Here is a 19,707-nt window from a genome sequence, read left to right on the forward strand (position 1 = left end):
ATATAATCAAATCCAGTGAATCATTAGTGCTCTGCAATTAAAATATTAAGGAAAAGATTATTGTTTTCAGAAAGGTTTCTGACTACTAGTTCTCAAACTTGGGGTGGAGACTTCAACTTTTTAGGATTACTCCAAGTCAGAGACCCCTCAGAGGCAAAACAGAACTTCCTTGTAATGATAACCGCAGGTCTTGAAAGAACTACTTCCCTTGGCACAACTGAAAGATAAAGATGTTCTTTTTTTAAAATAAACTCCCTCTTTTTGAGTGTTACTTTAGAGAGGTAATTATTCATTTTTTCCCTATTTTAAACCATATTTAGTATAAAACATAGCATCCAGGAAGGTGCATAAAGCACAATGGACAGGCGAATAAAGTCTTTTTTTTCTTTTAAAGAGAAAACATCTGAATGACTACAGCCCAAATTAAGAAACGGAACCTAATCACCACCCTCAAAGCCTTCCACATTTGCTTTTCCAATCCCATAAAGGTAAGCACCATCCCGACTTTTATGGTACCTAATTTCTCACATTTCTTTATAGTCATACTACTCAAATATGTGTGACTAAATAATATAATTTTAGTGCTTTTGAACTTTGTTCATCCTATATTTCTCAGTGTTTTTTTTTTTTTACCTATTTGAACACTGAAAATCTTTTGGGTTTTTTCCCCAGTTCTGAACTACTGTGAATAATGCTGCTGTGAACATTCTTGAATCTGTACCTGATCCATATACACATGCCTTTCTGCAGAGAACCTACCAAGAAGTAGAACTGATGGTTTTAATAAGTTTGACAACATTTGAGAACCACCACCAAAGCACTTTGTATAATCAAAAAACATGATAAAATTGTAAAAAAACCATCAAATATTGTCAAAGACTGAATAGAACAGAACCAAATTTATTTCTTGGCTGATAAAAATATATGACATAGCATCTATATTACTATGTGGCACAGAATGAAAATGAGAAACAATGCAAACAAAAGAAGCTTAACAGGAGCACAGTTGTGCCTAGTTCTTCAAGAGCCATTTTCCTCACATGACAGCTACAACCAACTGAAAGCAGAAGATAAACTCAAACAGCACTGACAATCAGATATGGGTGTCAGTTCCCTAGGGACCTTAAACAGAAAAGTAGAAGAATAAATGCCAACTTGGAGAATATTTCTAAATCTCAAAGTTAGGTTTCATTATAAAAAAATAATGTTATGACTAGGGCATCAAAATAATGTGCTTGGACCAAATCTTTTAAACAGTATGTATACTGGTAATTTAACAGTTAGACAATACTAGATTGTCAGAAACCTATTACGTTAACAGGAACAATAAAGCTACATCAATTAGCTTTCACTATTTTGAAAATGAGAGTAAAATGAAGCTTTCAACATGAAAGGTCCCACTGACAATGATCTTCTAAACCCTGCCTTATGCTCCCTAGAAAGTTTTCTACCTTCTAGGTAACATGTATTTCTGCATATCAGGCATTACTTAGAGCACTTAGTAAATATGGTCTCATTTCTCATAATCCTATGAAATAGGTGCTACCATCCCATTTTATAAAAGAGGAAACTGAGGTTTGAAAAGATCATACCACCCACAGTCATACTGCCAATGAGGGATCAAATCAGAATACATAAACGTTCCTTTGATCCAACTCTAAACATCACAAATAAAAATGAGCTAAAGTTACCTAGAAGGTCATTAAAGGTAAATACAGCTTAGGAACTGAGATTAGAATTAACATCAAGATATAACCAGGGGACTTCTCTGGTGGTCCAATGGTTAAGAATCCACCTTGCAATACATGGGACTCGTGTTTGATCCCTGGTCAGGGAATTGAGATCCCACATGGAGCAGCTAAAACCCATGTGCTCCAGAGCCCACATGGAACAACTACTGAGCTTGCCCGCCACAACTAAGACCCAAGGCAGCCAAATAAATAAATATTTTTTTTAAAAGACAGAAAGTAAAAATTAACAAATAGCATTCAACAACAAGCTGATAATTTGTTTCCCTTCAGAGAACAGCAGCTCACATAGTAGAAAGAATGCTTTATTATTACTGCAAAGACTGATTCTGAGAGGTTGCAAATTTTAATAATACAGACTTTCACAAGGTTATTACTTTCTGCAGCAAAAATTACTTGAAGCAAGTCCCACTGTAGAAGATAGTCTGCTTTTCTATAAAAACAGTTCCAAAAGCTATTTGTCTTAAAACCTAAGAATAAAGAAAAAAAGAGGAAACAAGATTGGAATTCAAGGATAGATTTAAAATTAAATGAACCAATTTCAAGAATACAGAAACAGATTTTTTTTTTAAAGGAACATTCTATGTATTAAAACATTACTGGCATGAATTTAAGACTATCTTCTGTGCACTTATATTGAGAAAAAATCTGGCAGAAATATTGGAAAGCTAGCTGACTGGGGAAATGGTTGGTACAAGTAAACAACGAATAAAAACCTTCCAATATATCTTAAGTTGAACAACTTCTCTGAGAACAAAGAAATAAAAAATGAGCTAGTTTAAACTCAAGACTTTCCTGTAATGGGAACATTAACTAATAAGAGCAGGGAACCACACAAAGCGTTTTCTATTCTTTGTCATAAATAAACTGCTTTGGCTTAGAGAAACTTTAAAACTGTTTCAAGTACAATATCCAATCAGAATAAGCCTGAAATTGTTCAGAGAGGCTGATATCATAGAGTGATGAAAAGTAAACAATCACATGAGCATCAGAGATTCAAAGCATTACTCCAAATAAGGCAATTTCTGAGTCAAAGCAAAGCCCTAAGAGAAAGGAGGATGGAATGAGAAAATCATACACAGATTGTGACTGCAATGTCAAAATGGGATGGGAGGCAAGGAGGGAAATAAAAAAACTTTTTAAATTAGGAAATAAACAAGTAGAAATAAACTATGAAATATTAAGAGAATAAGACTTTTGCCTAACGATAGTAAAAACTATTGGGACTTCTCTTTCAGTATAGTGGTAAGACCATGCTTCCAATATAGGGGTCGCAGGTTTGATCTCTGGTTGGGGAACTAAAACTTCACATGCCAAGAGGCATGGCAAAAAAATAAAAAGAAGAAAGAAAAAAGAAAAACAACTAAGTCATATAGAAAGTATTCTGTTAGAATACAAAGACATGAGGCTTATGTCATGGGACTTCTAACTCCATCATCAAAACGGAGATGTCTTTGTGGGGAAGGGGTAGTTTGTCTCCATAAAGCAGATCTCAGCAAAGTTTCTCTGGCTTCCAGCTGCTGTGACAAACAGTAGCAAGAGAAATCACATAGGCGGGCAGCAGGCCAGAGAAGGCTGTTTTCACTTCATGCCCACCAGCTGATGGCGGGTCTCTACATCCTTAGCTTACCTTTCGCCTTTCATCCTTTCACTAAGCACACAAGTTAATCAAGCAGCAGAATTCACAGGATGTGTATTACACAGACTGAGACAGAACACAATTTTTAACCCAGAGAGCATGTTTGGCAAGCACAAAGAGGTCTCTATGTATTCATACAAGTTTATATGGTAAACCTTGAGTGACTAAAATTTGCAGGGAACATGCAATGTGGAGTTCTGCTTAAACCAAACTTCATGCCTGAATCTCTAAAGAAGACACTTTGCTAGAACTTTAATAGCAAGTTTTACTAACGTTACTTATCCTAGATTTTGTATGATGTATTTTTATACTGAAATTTTACTTCACAGTTCTGGAATTATGCAAAAGGTTATATTTAAATCTGTTCAAAATCCAATCTCTGTGCTGGAGATTAAAAGCTTTTCTCCTACAAGAGAATTAAAAGGAGCACAGTCTGTTTTACCATAAAAGGAAAACAAATCGAAGTGTGTTTTGACTCATTTAATTTCCTCAAAATCACCTTATAAACAGAGAGAACCAACAATCAAACTGTTCTCTTATGGAGTCATACACATAAACTGAAAAAAACCTGTCAATATGTTTAAAATAGGCAAGATAACCCCTACAAAAGTACACTATTTGCTTTCTAATTTTTAAAACATCAAGTGAATTTACAGGATACAAACACAGTAAATAATGAAAGCCAGGTTCTTAATATTCATTTTTTAAAAGACTGGAAACAAGAAGATAAAGTATTACTGCTCACAGAATAAATGCTTCTTGTTCAAGACTATAAATCAGTTCAAGATGCCTATTAAAGAAAATAATGGCAAAAAAGGTTATGTGTGCTTGTAAAAAAAATCATACAAAATTGTTTCACAAGTTCACTTCAGTAAGATTTTTGCTGAATTTGCTTTGCTTGCTATAATACTTATTATGGCACAATAATTTCTACAATGGCATCTTGTCATCAAACAATAAAAATGTCAAAACATAATGGAAATGAGAACAAATCAAACCAGAGGTGACCCTTACTATGCCAGCTCCAGCTATCCAAATTTAAGGAGCCAAACAGATTTGGAAAATCTGAGGTACAATGGGCCTTCTCATTAATCAAATTCTTGCTACTTGCCACGGAAACTCAGAAACCAAATGGATTCAGATAACATGCTATACCCCTAACTAGCTGAACTCACAACCCAAACTTCTTATATTTAAGAACTCAGTGGGTTCAAATGTCTAGGAATGCTTGCATTTTATTTTTTCTGTTCTTTGGTTCATTCTTTGTCCACAAAACAGGGTTTTATATTTTCATTTTCCCCTCTATGTACCTACCACATTTAGCATTTTCCCATGCCATTACATAGTCCTTGTAAACATAACCTTATTGGCTGATATCCCCCTGGAAGGGATAGCTGTAATCCAGAATTTATATAACTTCTGTTCAATCTCTGAATGTTTATCTCCATAACTATGACTCAATAAAAAATATCCAAACATCTTTTTCTTTATTTAAAACAAACACTACTCTGTGTTAAAACTAAAGCTATACATTTTACACATTTTATAATAATACTTTAAATTATTTTTGCCAACTGTACCTTAGTAAACATTATTTTGATAATTCTCTGCTCTTATTTCTTTAGGTTCAAATATGAATCCCAAAAGTTGAAAATAAAAATATTTTTAAATGGTCACATGTAACAAAATTAAGTATAAAATCTTCCTAAAGATTTATATTTTAGATCATATATTCTACTTTTAGTTGGTTTCAGTGGGTACCAATTATTTTGCCCAAATCCTTGTGTCAACTGCCTATAAAAGTGAGAGTTAGTAATCAGAAGGTAACAAAAAGATGCACTAATCTTCGCTTCATGAAAAAACTGTTAAAGAACAAAGAAATACACCATATTTATTAAAAATCTGGCTTAAAGTAGTATTAAGCTTACATTCAATATTCAATGGACAAACAGTTCTTCTAAAACAATTCAATGAAATTTCAGGTTTCCTTAAAGCAACTCTAAGGAGTGTAATATTTGATCTGTTGAATTTGTGCCTGCTATAATTACCAGGTGTGACTCTTACAATCCATGAATGCTCTTCAGATTGGCGATGTGGGAACAGAGGGTGGGAGAGTAACCATACATGCATGCACACCCATCAACTGAATTCAGAAATATTTGGAAAACCACTCCTTTCAAAGAGAGAGAGCAAACAGAAAGAAAAAAAAGAGTCTGACAAAGTGTGTGTCTGATAGGGGAAAGTATAAATTTTATCAATAAATTTTTACTACACATAGTGACCTTTAATTGTTACTAAGGAACTAAGAGAATAAGACAACTTTGTGATTGTTACAGATTTAAGCAGTCACATGATTTTCAAGTAAGAGGGATTTCACAATTCTTTTGTTCAGAATTCAGCAGAGGTATAGATCACCTCAAAAGCCAACCAGTCTATCTTTAAAATATTATTAAAATTAGCCTTGTACAACTTCTCCAGGGTAGGCAGTAGGTGGCACACTGAAGGACAATCTATTACTACTTCTCTTAGAAAGCTCTTGCTATCCTAATGCCCAAACGAAATCACTATTTTTGTGACATCATTTAATCGTTTAAGAAATTTGTCTGAGAACTCAAAATCCGAAACTGCGATAGAAGTAGAACTTCAGTAAAACAGGTGAACGTTATTATTGTCTCTTAAGCAGCCAGACATTTAGTTCCTTGACATTCTGTTTTATTCACTACTCAATAATGATTTTCAATTAAAAAGGTTGAAACTTCATCTTTTTTTTTTTGTGAGGAACATGAAATGCTCACCTCCACCTGTGAAAGCAAATGTAAGAGAAACACTTTTCTCACAAGAGAGAAACAGAAACAGTATGTAAAGAATCACTGCTGTCTGAAGACGGCCTTTGTGCACTTCTACCACAACAAACACATGGAGATCTTCGTTTTTCCTCTCACTTTTCAATTTAGACCCCTGACTTAATTAAAATCAATGTGAAAAATACTCTGTACTCACTTTGGCATTCTATGAACTGATGAATAAAAGTGCAGTCCCCGCCACTCTTTGAAAGCAAGTGCTCTAATAAAGAAAGAAACACCTTTAAGGATATAGTCTTTGTTGCTGTTTTTGAAAACCAACAGCAAAGGTAGGAAAATCAAAACGTTTGTACTAACATGGGTAACTGAATAAAGTTAATCAAGGTTTACTATATCTAATAGCAGACATATTTTGAAGTTAAATGAGTGAAAACTGTAATTATGTAATCTTAATTTGTACCCCAAATGGTTAGCTTTTAAAGGTGCAGTTTCTATCCAAATAGTTCAAGAACACCATTGTCATATATTGCTTTAAAAAGCTTCTCCCACTTTTAAAATGCATCTTTTTTCCATGTGAGCTTAATAAATACCATTAATTTAAAATTTTTATATTTCTTATTGAATTGGTTTTCAGATGACTGTTCCCTAACAGTCCCTATTCAAAGTTATTCATCTTAGTTAAGAGGCAAAAAAGTAAATATTTTAAGAATGCCATAACATAATGCCTTACAATTGTAAAGAAACTGATACAATATTTTAATCTTTACACTTTCGTTTCACAAGTAGTCTTTCCTCCAGTCACTTAATTTATACTTCATATACTATCAAATGACTTCACTGTTTACCTCTGCCTAAATGATTAAAATCAATGCCTGTACATTTTAAAATAAGGGTCTTGGTAAATGATTTTGCTCAGATTAAATACATTTTTCTCCCAAATATGTAAAGAGAATCAAAACCATAGTCTAATAAAAGTTTCAGCCCTTTTCCTACAGTAAACTTTTAATTACTTTGATTCAAAGAGCCGACTTCTGAATCTGGATAACATCCTTCAAGTACATATTTATATCTTTCACAACTACCAAACAGACATTGGAAGTTCAAGAGTTAAAAATACATTCCAACATGATGACTATCTTGAAGGTGTAAAAGCACAAAAACCTGTTAAAGACAATGAGTCAGACTGATGGTAAAAGCTTCTTTTCTCTTCTCCACCTGGCCTCACATCATCTCAACTTTGCTTCAAAGGCATCTCCTACTCTGATCACTGGATAACCCCTTCTGACATCTATACCGACAGCTTTCTTATTTATCATCATTCATCATTAAATCTCTCATTATCCTTTACTAGCTACATGGTGTGCAAACATATATTTTTCTATTTGTTGTTGCTGTTCAGTCACCAAGTCAGACCAGCTCTCATATATATATATATTTATATATACACATATATATTTATATATATACATATACACAGTCATATATAGTTTATATAATTGTATAGCTGCATAGTTAAATTATTAATATAGAGAGATACAATATAGCCTCAAGAAGAAAAAATAAGCCTCAAGAAGAAAAAATAAGCCTAACTGCAACAAAGATTAAAAAAAAAAAAAAAAAAAATCTAAAGTGAAATTTAAAAAGTACTTTCTATGTAAGCTACAACATTTTCAAAATTCAAACTATACAATATCACTGTTAAATATGAAAACTCAGTAAAACTAAATTTTAGCCTAACTAAAGGACTGTATAAAACATATTTGAAACCGAGTTTCAAACTAGCATCACAAGACTTCAGATGAAATTTATTAATGCAGGACAATCCACCATCACACACCAAGCCAAAAATCAAACTTTTTACCTACTCTGATCTTACTATATAATTCTACATTAAAATATCTACTATACTAGTTTAGATAAAATGCAAGATTAATATAAAAGATAAATATACATGTGAATTTCACAAAGGTTATTTCCTAAGACGCGAGAGCAAAGTCTTTCAGGTAGTGCATGTAAATGATTTGGATCATGACACTTTTAGTATTTCATTACTTGAAATCAAGCCCTAGGGAATTCACTTTGCCAAGGCTATAAAAGATGTCACTGATCATCTAAACCAGGAGTCACGAATCAGATACTGAAGTGTGGGGGCAGGAGGAGTGGTGATGGTGTCCTGTGATACTAAAGAGGGTTGTAGGAATGCAAAGAAAAAGTAGACACAGAAACATAATAAGAATCATGAGACAAAATGTGTTTTATTTATACATGGGTTACCTAAGTATTTAAATTTTTTAGACTTGTGTTGTCCAATACAGTAGCCATTAGCCACATGTGACCACTGAGCCCTTAAAAAAAGTTGCTAGTTTGAATTGAGATGTGTTGTCAGCGAAAATTAAATATCTATAGGCCTCAAAAACTTACTAAGGAATAAAGAACATGAAATACTCATTTGTAATCATTTAATATTGACTACATATTTAAATAATATTCTAGATACAGTGGGCTAAAGTAAACATATCATTAAATATATTATTAAAAATTTAGCTATTCCTTATTGTATTTTTAATGTGACTACCATAAAATTTTAAATCATGTATGTGGCACTCAGGATAGTTCTATTAGACAGCACTTTTCTAAACACCATCTAAGATATATTCAAAATACGCTTACTAGGTAACATTTTAAAAATTATAGTACAAAGTTGTGCTTATAGCAGCTACTTCAGATTTAAGTAATCTTAAAAATGAGTTTACTGGAGAAGTATTATTAATCTTAACTTCTCCAGACATTTTTGAAATATTCTCTTATAACTAAACTTGGTTCTTCCTCTACTGCTTAAAGACTAATTTTAGTTACAATTATATCTAATAGCACATTATAACTACAGACTTTGACAATATTTGAATACTTGATAATTAGTCTCTTAGTATATCATAAATGATTCAGAAGAGACCCATCTTATCCATAATCTACTCTGTAACTAAATATGAAGCTTCTGTGCTTATCCAGGTATCTACTACTCAGTTTCTTTAAAAATATTCTATTAGTCACTCACACACTACTCAATTTAGCACTAACATCTGCAAGGGAAAAATAATCATAGCCAGGAGTACCCTAAGGTATCCAAAATATTAATATCTTATTCAGTTTTAAATCAAGGAGTTGTCTACAGCTTTTCTCATTTAAATAAACTAGAATTGGCAAAAAATTGTAAGCCATAATTTTACAACTCTAAATAGCATAATGATGGTTCAGTGTACATAAAAAGATTGTTAACTAAAGAAACAGACTGCTCCCAGCTTGAATTAACACTAGCTTTATCAACAAATACACGTTCAAGTCAAAAGGGTGATGGATTTGAATGAGAAGTGTATATGCCAGAAAGAGTAAAAAGAGCAAAATAACAACAGAAAATATAAATCCATTTAAGAATGAGAAGCTTTTAGAAGATGAAGATAAAGTCTTTTTACATATGTTTACTAAATATACTTTAATAATAATGGTGCAATGAATATAAACTACACCTTTAAAAAGTCTCAAATTGAAACTCAAACTGAAATTTTATAGTGTCAATGTTATTTCACAAAGCATATATAAAATAGTCAAATAACGACTGATGAAACTTTTTTTTAAATTTAGGGTTTCAATTTTTATTATACATGGAATATTAGCTCTTAATCTTGCACCTCACATATACATGGTTACCTGAGCCTATTATTCCACTTCCTGATTAAAAACCAACCAACCAAACCAAAACAAACCAAAAAAGCACCTCCAAACTTTATCAGAGTTTAGATGCCGCCCAAGAATTATAAAGATACCCCCTGATACATGGAAAAACTATTTAGTATGAAGTTTCGGGTACTGACCTTGGCATCTTCTATATATAAAAACTGAGTTGAGAGGCACATATATTTGTAAACACAGAAAATAATTTTATTCATTTTGTACTCTAAGCATCTAATGCAGGATCTGGCATATAGCTTGTGCTCAGTTAATGTTGGATGAATGGGGAGGGGAGGACAAATCTTCATGATTGAAGGAATATAGAAACCATTGAGTAGAAAACCCATGTTGCAGTAGGAAAACCAACAGTGGTTATACATTTGTGGCAAGAGATAACCCAAGCTATCCAGAAAGAAGGATAAGATATCAAGAACAAAAAATAATTTTTCATACGGCATACATGACTGACTCCCTTTTCTCTGATTGATGAAACAGACAAAGAGAGCAGTTTCGATGACACATCCAAAGACTCACTGGACTTTTTTTTTTTTTTCTATTTTTGTTTCTTTTTTGGACTTTTAAGTAAACTCTTGGCCAGGAAGGGGGCAGGGCACAGATATTAAAAAACAGGGGCCAATTATCCCCAGAAAGCAGTACTTGATGGAAGAAAATGGTGGTATCATCTTTGAAAATATAGTAGAAGGCAGGGGAAGCTATACTAGGTTATATAAACCAACACTAAAGTTGAACATTATTAAAATCTTACTATTTCAATAACTGAAATTTCTATATAACAAGGGACATCTAACCACAGCTCACAGAATTAAGAACTAGAAAATAAAAGGAAGCTTGACTTTTAAAAGATGGGATTTAATAGTCTATGAACAGCATGCTTTTCACTCCAAACACTTAAAATCTAAAATCCCTGACCTCTCTATCCTGCTTAAATAGTAAAAAGGATATCATGAAAGAAAAATATTTAAGTTTTTTACACTACCTTTTTCTGTGCTCCCATTTATTTTAGGTAAGAAGTCATCAACTTGTATCCCTAGGATTAAGACAGTGTATCATTGCCTGATCAAAGAAAGTATTACTTTAAAACTGGTCTCAAGTGTAACCATGGCATTTTGTATTCCTACCGACATTAAGACTGACTGAACAGTTTAAATTTATTTTTATAAGAAGGGTTCAACTTGCCATTTTCTATCATCTTAGAGAAAAAGCTAAAACTGCTTAGTAACCTTTCAATGAAACTCAAAAGAAAAAGGATTCTGCTGTTCATGTGTTTTTCTTATTTAAATATCTCTAAGCAGACCATCTCAGATGTATAAATTTCATTCATTTTTCAAAGACTACACAATGGTGCCCACTGGTGGCAATCAAGCGTATTTTTAAAGGAAATTTTCTGAAAGAGGGTAGATACTTTACACCTAATATGTAAAACATCCCTCTTAAAGAAAGCCAAGTACACAATGTGAGATAGTAAACAAAAATTTAATGATAAAAATTCAGCTTTAAGTAAGAAATTTGGTGACACCTACCTAAGCTGCTGCATTCTTTAAGAGTTTTCTCTTGAAGATGTTCTAACCGTACTGTAAATAAAAGTCCAAGAAAAAGATATTTCACAGATAAAAAGAAAGAAAAAATTAAATCAGATCAATTTCTGGATTAGCTAACTTACCTTGTAAAGCTGTTAGCCTTTCATTGGTAAAGTCATTATCAGCTTGCAAAGCTTCTATTTTTGCCTGGAGCTCCTGTTCTTTTTCTTCCATTTCATCTATCTTATGTTGTAATTCTTTTTTCTCAGCTTGTCCCTTCTGTTGGATTTCTTCTTGTTTTCCCTCTGCTATCTGTTGAAAATGAAAAAGAAAATCCAGCTATTTAATAAAATCTGACCTCGTTTTAAGATGTCTAAAGCAGGACTCCTTTTATTCATGTAAATGATGTCAAAAGTGATATGCACGGTGTCATCCCTCTGTATCAACTTAGAGAGAAAAACTTGTAGCAAGCAAGCAAACACGATACATACATAGATTATAAGGGTCAAAATGAAAACCACATATTTCAAGAGGGAAATATGGTTTTCCTTGAAATTACTATTGTTTCAATTAGTTTTTAAGTTCTACGATGTAGCTTATTCTGAAATTTTAAACAAAATTACTTTTAGCTAAAGGAATCAAGCTCTTTTTAAAATGACCTCTTTTTAACAAGTCTAATATTTAAAGCTATATAGGTTAACCATTCACACGAATGGGAGTTATGTTCTGGTCTTGTGTTAACAAATGGGTTATCTTCTGGCCACTCAATCTATGGTGTGAATTACATAAAGACGGGTCTTCACAAACTCAGTTCTAACATTTTATAGGACCAACATGGCATTACATGTGATCTGGTCTGTCCTTATCCTAAATATCCTATAGCTACAGGGAGCTGCAGTCCACGCATAGGCTATGGCCTCCTGGAAGGAATCACGTGAAGGTTCTCTCTGGGTTTGCTCCAGCACTAACATAGCTGGGCCCTGAATTTGGGACACCTTAAAGAAAAGCAGGTCCTATGGCACCCCACTCCAGTACTCTTGCCTGGAAAATCCCATGGACGGAGGAGCCTGGTAGGCTGTAGTCCATGGGGTCGCTGAGGGTCAGACACGACTGAGCGACTTCACTTTCACTTTTCACTTTGATGCATTGGAGAAGAAAATGGCAACCTGCTCCAGTGTTCTTGCCTGGAGAATCCCAGGGATGGGGGAGCCTGGTGGGCTGCCGTCTATGGGGTCTCACAGAGTCGGACACGACTGAAGCAGCAGCAGTTTTCCAAAAGTCTGAGTATCTTGGGTTTTGCTGATTCTTATCTACTTACTGTTATATATTTTTAAATGCCTATTATGAACTACTCATTATTTACTTTCATCCAAAGGAAATATGTCAGCTTTTACAAACTTTTAATTATCACTGGTAATGGGATGTGGGTTAAATGGCAACTGATTTATACTATAAATTAAAACCATTACCAAATTTTCCATCAACAACTATTCAGCAATATCTAAATTCTTAAGCTATTCAGCATGTTAGGGATGATAAATTTATATATTTCCAGTTTGAGAAATACATACCTTTAATTTATCAGATAAATCTTTAATCTCATTAACTGCTCCATTATATTTATTGGCTAATTCTCTTAATTCTTCCTGAGTCCGTTCATTCATTTCTTTCAGATGGGTACATTCATCTTCAGTATTACTAAGACTTCGCTGTAATTCAAGTTTACAGATAACGGATTTAGAATAAATGCACATTCTAAATTCAATTTATACAAACTATAATTCTATGGACTGTTCTAATCAGAATCTACTCTTGACTTTATATAAGGTTCAGTTAAGTAACAAAAGAATTTCAATCTACTTCAGGTACATGCTAAAACAGAAAATACAAAGAACCTGGGAAAACGAAACATGGAAGGAGAGGCTGATCCTTCATGTAATCACACTTTTTAAAGGTCACGGGGTATGAGTTTTGGCCTTGAAAATATTTTAAGCCTATCACTTCTTAAAAGCACATTTAATAATGTGCACACAATCAACAAAATTAGAGGACAATTAGCATTCTTCTTTCTTTACACATCATATTAATGATATGACAGTGAATCATTCACTTTGAGACTGGGCTTCCCTGGTGGCTCAGACGGTAAAGGATCTGCCTGTGATGCCAGAGACCCAGGTTTGATCCTGGGGTTGGGAAGATCCCCTGGAGAAGCAAACAGTAACCCCATCCAGGCACAATTTTCCTCTCTGGAAGATGGGGAAGCTAAGAGTAGTGCTGGAGCTCTCTGCCTTAAGACCGACTATCCTCAATCAGAAGAAAAACAAAATTATATGAAAGGAGATCAATTCCCTGGCACATATCATGGTCCATTGTGTGGAGGCTGAAATCTAACCAAAGTGTAAATAGTAAAATTCCCTGGTTAGGCTTTTATTTCCTTAATCACTGACTAGGGACCATAAACACCAGAACTCATGTGGCTAAGCTAAGAACTCCTAAAATGAAAACAGCATACTGCTCCTTCCCACCAGATAGGACAGAAAAAACTTCCTAGCTATATACTAATACCCAGGTTTGAAATGTCTTGAAATGCTAGCACTTTTAAGCTAAAATTGTAAAACCATAGTCTTGGTTAGTGTCTGTTAAGCTGAAATACCTCAACTTCCGAAAGTTTTCTAACCACATCAATTTTCTCCTGAAGAACCCGCCTCAGGGACTCTTTGGCTGTAGTCTCATAGTTGTGTTTATCCTCCTGTAACGCTATAAGTTCCTTCCGTAAACTATCTTCTGTTTGATTCTAGGATTAAAAAATACTTATAGTTATTTTTTTAAAGTATTTACCATTTGAAAAAAATAACACATTGTGATGTTCTGAGTTCTATATTAAGGTTCCTCCAAACAGAAATTATGTCAACTCTGTATTAACTGAAGCTGTATATAAAAGTTACATTAGTAAATTATGCTCTCACAAGCATATTAACTCATACTTTCAACAGAAAAAAGTCAAAGTAAACTGAAAATTTCTCCCAAGTATACAAAATGAATGAACTATTCTATTAATACTTGCCATATTCTCTGAAAGCCACAATATTTACACTTATGGGCAAAAATAATCTCTCAACCTTTAAAGGGTGTCAAGCATTTTAACACAATAACTAAACCAAAAGGAATAAGAGTACCCTGAGGAAAAAGCTAATTCCAAGTCTAAGGAAAGAAATGTACAAGATGAATCTGGACTACCTTGTCTGATATGATAGCAGGAAGCTATTATCCAAGTCTGGTAGGGTGCTACCAGAAGAACTCAGGTGTCAACCTAAAGAAGGTCCCTGAAGAAGGTCTCCCAAAGATGGGAGAACTGGGAATCAATAAGAAAAACGAAACAGGTTTAACCCATGATATATATTTAAATCTCATTTGGAGGAAAAAAATACTTCATTGGTCATTCTTTGGCAGATGAAAAGGAGCCAAAACATTATTTTGAAATCCAGTAAATAAAGGGAGAAAATCACTCATCCTTCCCTTCCTAAAGAAAATGTTCTTTAGGAAAATAAAATGGTTTATGAGGGTAAGTTTCTCTTTACAGAAGTAATGCACCTAGTAAATGAAGGAAAAAGAGAATTACAGTATTACCATTTTTACAAAATAAAAGAATGAATATAGGAAAGGATAATCAAAGATCACTAATATGTCACTACCACTCTAGTATTCTGGCCTGGAGAATTCCATGGACTGTATAAATTTATGGTGTAGAGGAGGAGCAAGAAGGTTTAAGTATCATTCCAGATTGAGGGAAATTGTACAGGGTGAAAGACCCAGTTTCTCCAACAAATATCAACTATGATGGAAAAAAGAATTATATATGGGTATTCACTGCTGCTGCTGCTGCTAAGTCGCTTCAGTCATGTCCGACTCTGTGCGACCCCATAGATGGCAGCCCACCAGGTTCCCCCGTCCCTGGGATTCTCCAGGCAGGAACACTGGAGTGGGTTGCCATTTCCTTCTTCAATGCATCAAAGTGAAAAGTGAAAGTGAAGTCGCTCAGTCATGTACAACTCTTAGCGACCCCAGGAGCCCACCAGGCTCCTCCGACCATGGGATTTTCCAGGCAAGAGTACTGGAGTGGGGTGCCATTGCCTTCTCCACTATATACAATTTTTTCTACTTACATGTATGTGTGAAATTCCATGTAGTGGTAAAAGATTTTAAAAATGATAAAAATGTATAGATGTGTTTGAATGTATTCAAAATAACAGTCAAAGAAATGAAGCTACGTAAAAACCAATGCATTTTTTTCTTTAGGTACTTGAGAAAGATACTTACTTTGGAGCATGCTTGCAATTGGTTTCCCATAACCTCTAACCGTGATAAGAGTCTATCTTCATCTATTAAAGCCTGTTAAAGAAAAATGAAATATAAATAAAATCCCAGAGTAGTTAAAAAATAACATATATCAAAAGGTTGCTACTGACAAAAAAAGACCTAAAAATCACAAAGTTGACCAACATTCAGTTTAAAATGATAAATTTTCAATATTTGTTCATTAAGAAATAACTATGCCTTTGTCTGCTACATAATTTTAGTTTCAGTTTAATAACCATCTAAGGGATATTGAGCTGTGCTTAAATGCTTTATGAGTATAAAGGCAACTGGAATACCTGCCAACTGGTATCTGAAGCCTCTTGGGTAATGGCTAGCAGCCTCTGAAGCGTGGCTAACTTCTGTTCCAACATCTGTTCCCGATGTAAGGCCTCCTAATATTATAAATCACAAAAGAAATTCTAATAACCTCAGCATGATTCCTTTGACAATTATTACCACATTCTGAAAACATTCTTGTTTCACATCCTACAGTGTATCTTGCTTTCAAACCTGATAAATCTACTTAGTATAATATATTTAGCCCACATCATTTTAACCCAGATGGTGCAGTGTTAAAGACTCCACCTGCCAAGGCAGAAACTGCAAGAGACACGGGTTCAATCCCTGGGTCAGGAAGATCCTCTGGAGAAGGAAATGGCAACCCACTCCAGTATCCTTGCCTGGAAAATCCCATGGTTAGAGAAGCCTGGCAGGCTAGAGTCCATGGAGTTTCAAAGAATAGGACACAATTGAGTGCGCACAGGTGCACGCACACACACACACACACACTCACACACAGATCATTTTAGCCTATTTGTTGAGAGGTACTGTAAGTAGTGCTGTTAGGGGTGCTCTCGCTGCAACTTCCTCTATAACAGGAAATAGGTCATCTGTTTTTGTTTCTTTAACTGTCATTCACAAGAATGAGTTTAAAAGAACAAAATCTAGAATAGAAAAATCCAACAAATGATACAAGTCTGCATTATATATACATATATACATACATACATATATATATATATATATACACACACACACATACATACACACACAAACGTAAGTACGAGGCCAAGTGTTAATTCAATGTAATTGGGAGTCAATGAGTTAAATAACTATTTGGCAGCTCCAAAGGAATATTGTTCCAGAGAAAGACATTGGCAAGCAAAGCCTTATCTCTAGGTCACTTGTTAACATTTGATAGCTGTTAAGAAGGTCTCCTTTACTGCAAGCCAAGGTGAAAATGCTCACACAGCATTCAGTTGTGGTTCTGGCAAAACTTTAAATTTCACTTTGTTCTATTCCTGTCATTATCCAAAGAAGAAGATTTACTACCCGAAGACCTCTGAGCTACATCAACTGAGAAGTGTATACTTCAAACATAGCACTTGAGGTTTAAAGCATGCATTTATTGCTCTCCATATCCTTGATAAATAATGACTAGGGAAAATCTGGCCTAATCAGAGTTAGAGGAACTGCTTTTTAATATAACTCTGAAAGTATAGATTACGGACTCTAATAAAAGTCATACCACCTCAGAACCCACATTAAAATACAGCTTACACTTAAAAGTGACTAGGTGCTAAGTTTATTTTAAGCTTCTAAAACATTCCTAATATCCAGGAAATTGCACTAATGACACAAAAAGTTTTACTTAAAAACAAAACCAAAAACCCAGCAAACAACCATTACTTCCACTAGATGGTGTAATTTAACCTTTTTTACTCAATTCCACTTAGAGTTTCATAACTCCATGAACCACATCCTAACAGATACCTAACACTTCCAGGAATGGTTGATTAGTTCTGAGACACGAAATGTATCTATTTCAGTTTTTATTCAAAAGGTTTACAACTCACATTAGGACTTCAGCAATTCCAAGAGATGTTTACAGAAAAGACAAGCCAGTATAATTTTCTCTCAAAGAATCAGAAAAAGAACAGTGAACGATTATGCCACTATGAACATTCAAAGAACTGACAAAAAGGTAGAAATGAGAGAGCTAGAATGAGAGCGTTAGAGTCACAGTTGACAATGAATAGTAACTATAGTACATAGCCCTGGGAATCATTTTACCCATAGAAGCCCCATATTTCTCATATGAAAAATGAAGGTTAGAATAGATTAATCTCAAAGTTTCTCCTACCTCAAGACATCGAGAATGAACTTGTGGACACTGAGGGAAGGAGAGGGTGGTGTGAATTAAGAGAGCAGCACTGAAATATATACATTATCATGTAAAAACAGAGAGCTAGTGGTAAGCTGCTAGGGCCCAGTCTGGTGCTCTGTGACAACCTAGAGGACAGGGATTCAGTGGGTGGGTGGCTGACTGGGGTCGGGAGGGAAGCTCAAGCGAGAAGAGTGTATGTACACGTATGGCTGATTCAAGTTGTTGTACAGCAGAAACCAATACAATACTGTAAAGCAATTATCCTCCAAATAAAAATAAAATAACAAAAGAGGTGAGAAAGTGAAAAAAAAAATGTCTTCTACCTCAAAAAATAAGAGAGAGCTAGGTCAATTAAGGGAGAAGGCAATAGCACCCCACTCCAGTACTCTTGCCTGGAAAATCCCATGGACAGCGGAGCCTGGTAGACTGCAGTCCACGGGGTCGCTAATAGTCGAACACGACTGAACGACTTCACTTTCACTTTTCACTTTCATGCATTGGAGAAGGAAATGGCAACCCATTCCAGTGTTCTTGCCTGGAGAAACCCAGGGACGAGGGAGCCTGCTGGGCTGCCTTCTATGGGGTCGCATAGAGTCGGACACGACTGAAGCGATTTAGCAGCAGCAGCAGCAGGTCAATTAATGTGACTTCCTGCTGAATGGTAAACAACTACCAACATGTATAGCATACGTTCTACATGACAGACATTGTTCTAAGCGCTTGACATGTTTGTCTTTTTTTCCTTTTGGCCATACCACTTGGCTTAGAGGATCTTAGTTCCCCAACTAGGGATCAAACTCGGGCCCTTAGCAGTGAAAGCACTGAGTTCTAACCACTGGACTCCGAGGGAGTTCCCTGTTTTAATTCATTTATTCTTTACAATTTTGTGATGTAAGTGCTACTATACATATATCATGGATGAAGAAAGTGAGGCACACGAGAGTTAAACAACTTTTCCAACAGGTCCAAAGTTAAAGCCACAGATCAAATCCAGGGAATTCTGGATAGAGTCTATGTTCTCTAACCTGAAAGTGTGTGAAACCACTTTTCAAATCAGGGGGAAGACAAGATCTGATTAATACACTGATAATTTTCACATATGTGTTCATTTTTAACTGCAGTAGGACTGCTCTTAGTGATTGATCTATAGAAGAATGGAGGGACCCAGGGTCACTGGTTTGGTCTTATCATTTTAAACAAAAGGCAACTGAAGACGTACATATATAAAATGAATCACCCAAGGTCACAGAACTAATTTAGTATGCATCAAGATACAAACTCAATCTCTAAACTCCTGATCCGGAGTTTTCCTTAATCACGCTCCCTATGATATGCTCTTCAGATATTAAGAGCATATATAGATATGCTCTATAGATATATATCTATATATATACATATGGTTCTATAGATATAAAACCATAATTCAGTCGAAATCTATCAAAATCAGAAAGAAAGAAAAAAAAGAAAGAACAATCACTTATATTTTTTCTCGAGATTTCTATGTTCTTTAACTACAAGAGCCCATTCTACAATAGTATCTGTCCTGTCAAGAAATCTTTCTACAGCCTGAGCAGCACAGAACAGTATTTATGGGCAGAGACTCTGAGGTCTGACTTGTCTTTGTTCAAGTCCCAGCTCATTCACATACTAGGATGTGATACTGTGCAAATTATTTAAACTTCCTGTCCCTCAGTAAGTCCATCTATAAAAATGGGTATAAAATATGTATTTT

At 34.6% G+C, this 19,707-nt stretch overlaps 1 protein-coding gene across 37 annotated transcripts in view; it reads right to left on the minus strand.

Annotated features, from left to right (window-relative positions):
• The window catches only part of SLMAP (sarcolemma associated protein), a 149,818-nt gene that overhangs the window by 37,026 nt on the left and 93,085 nt on the right, over positions 1–19,707 (minus strand). For 9 of the 37 annotated variants that reach the window (XM_070777176.1, XM_070777153.1, XM_070777155.1 and 6 more), the window contains exons 6-13: positions 16,105–16,200; positions 15,770–15,841; positions 14,106–14,246; positions 13,024–13,161; positions 11,596–11,764; positions 11,456–11,506; positions 10,912–10,962; positions 6,388–6,450 (exon numbers count right to left, since the gene is read on the minus strand). In XM_070777176.1, the coding sequence (XP_070633277.1) occupies positions 6,388–6,450; positions 10,912–10,962; positions 11,456–11,506; positions 11,596–11,764; positions 13,024–13,161; positions 14,106–14,246; positions 15,770–15,841; positions 16,105–16,200 (781 nt within the window). The remainder of the gene's footprint in view (positions 1–6,387; positions 6,451–10,911; positions 10,963–11,455; positions 11,507–11,595; positions 11,765–13,023; positions 13,162–14,105; positions 14,247–15,769; positions 15,842–16,104; positions 16,201–19,707) is intronic. The other 28 variants (XM_070777186.1, XM_070777187.1, XM_070777166.1 and 25 more) reach the window with 7 other exon arrangements.

This window comes from Bos indicus, chromosome 22 (genome assembly GCF_029378745.1).
Source record: "Bos indicus isolate NIAB-ARS_2022 breed Sahiwal x Tharparkar chromosome 22, NIAB-ARS_B.indTharparkar_mat_pri_1.0, whole genome shotgun sequence".
Taxonomy (NCBI): domain Eukaryota; kingdom Metazoa; phylum Chordata; class Mammalia; order Artiodactyla; family Bovidae; genus Bos; species Bos indicus.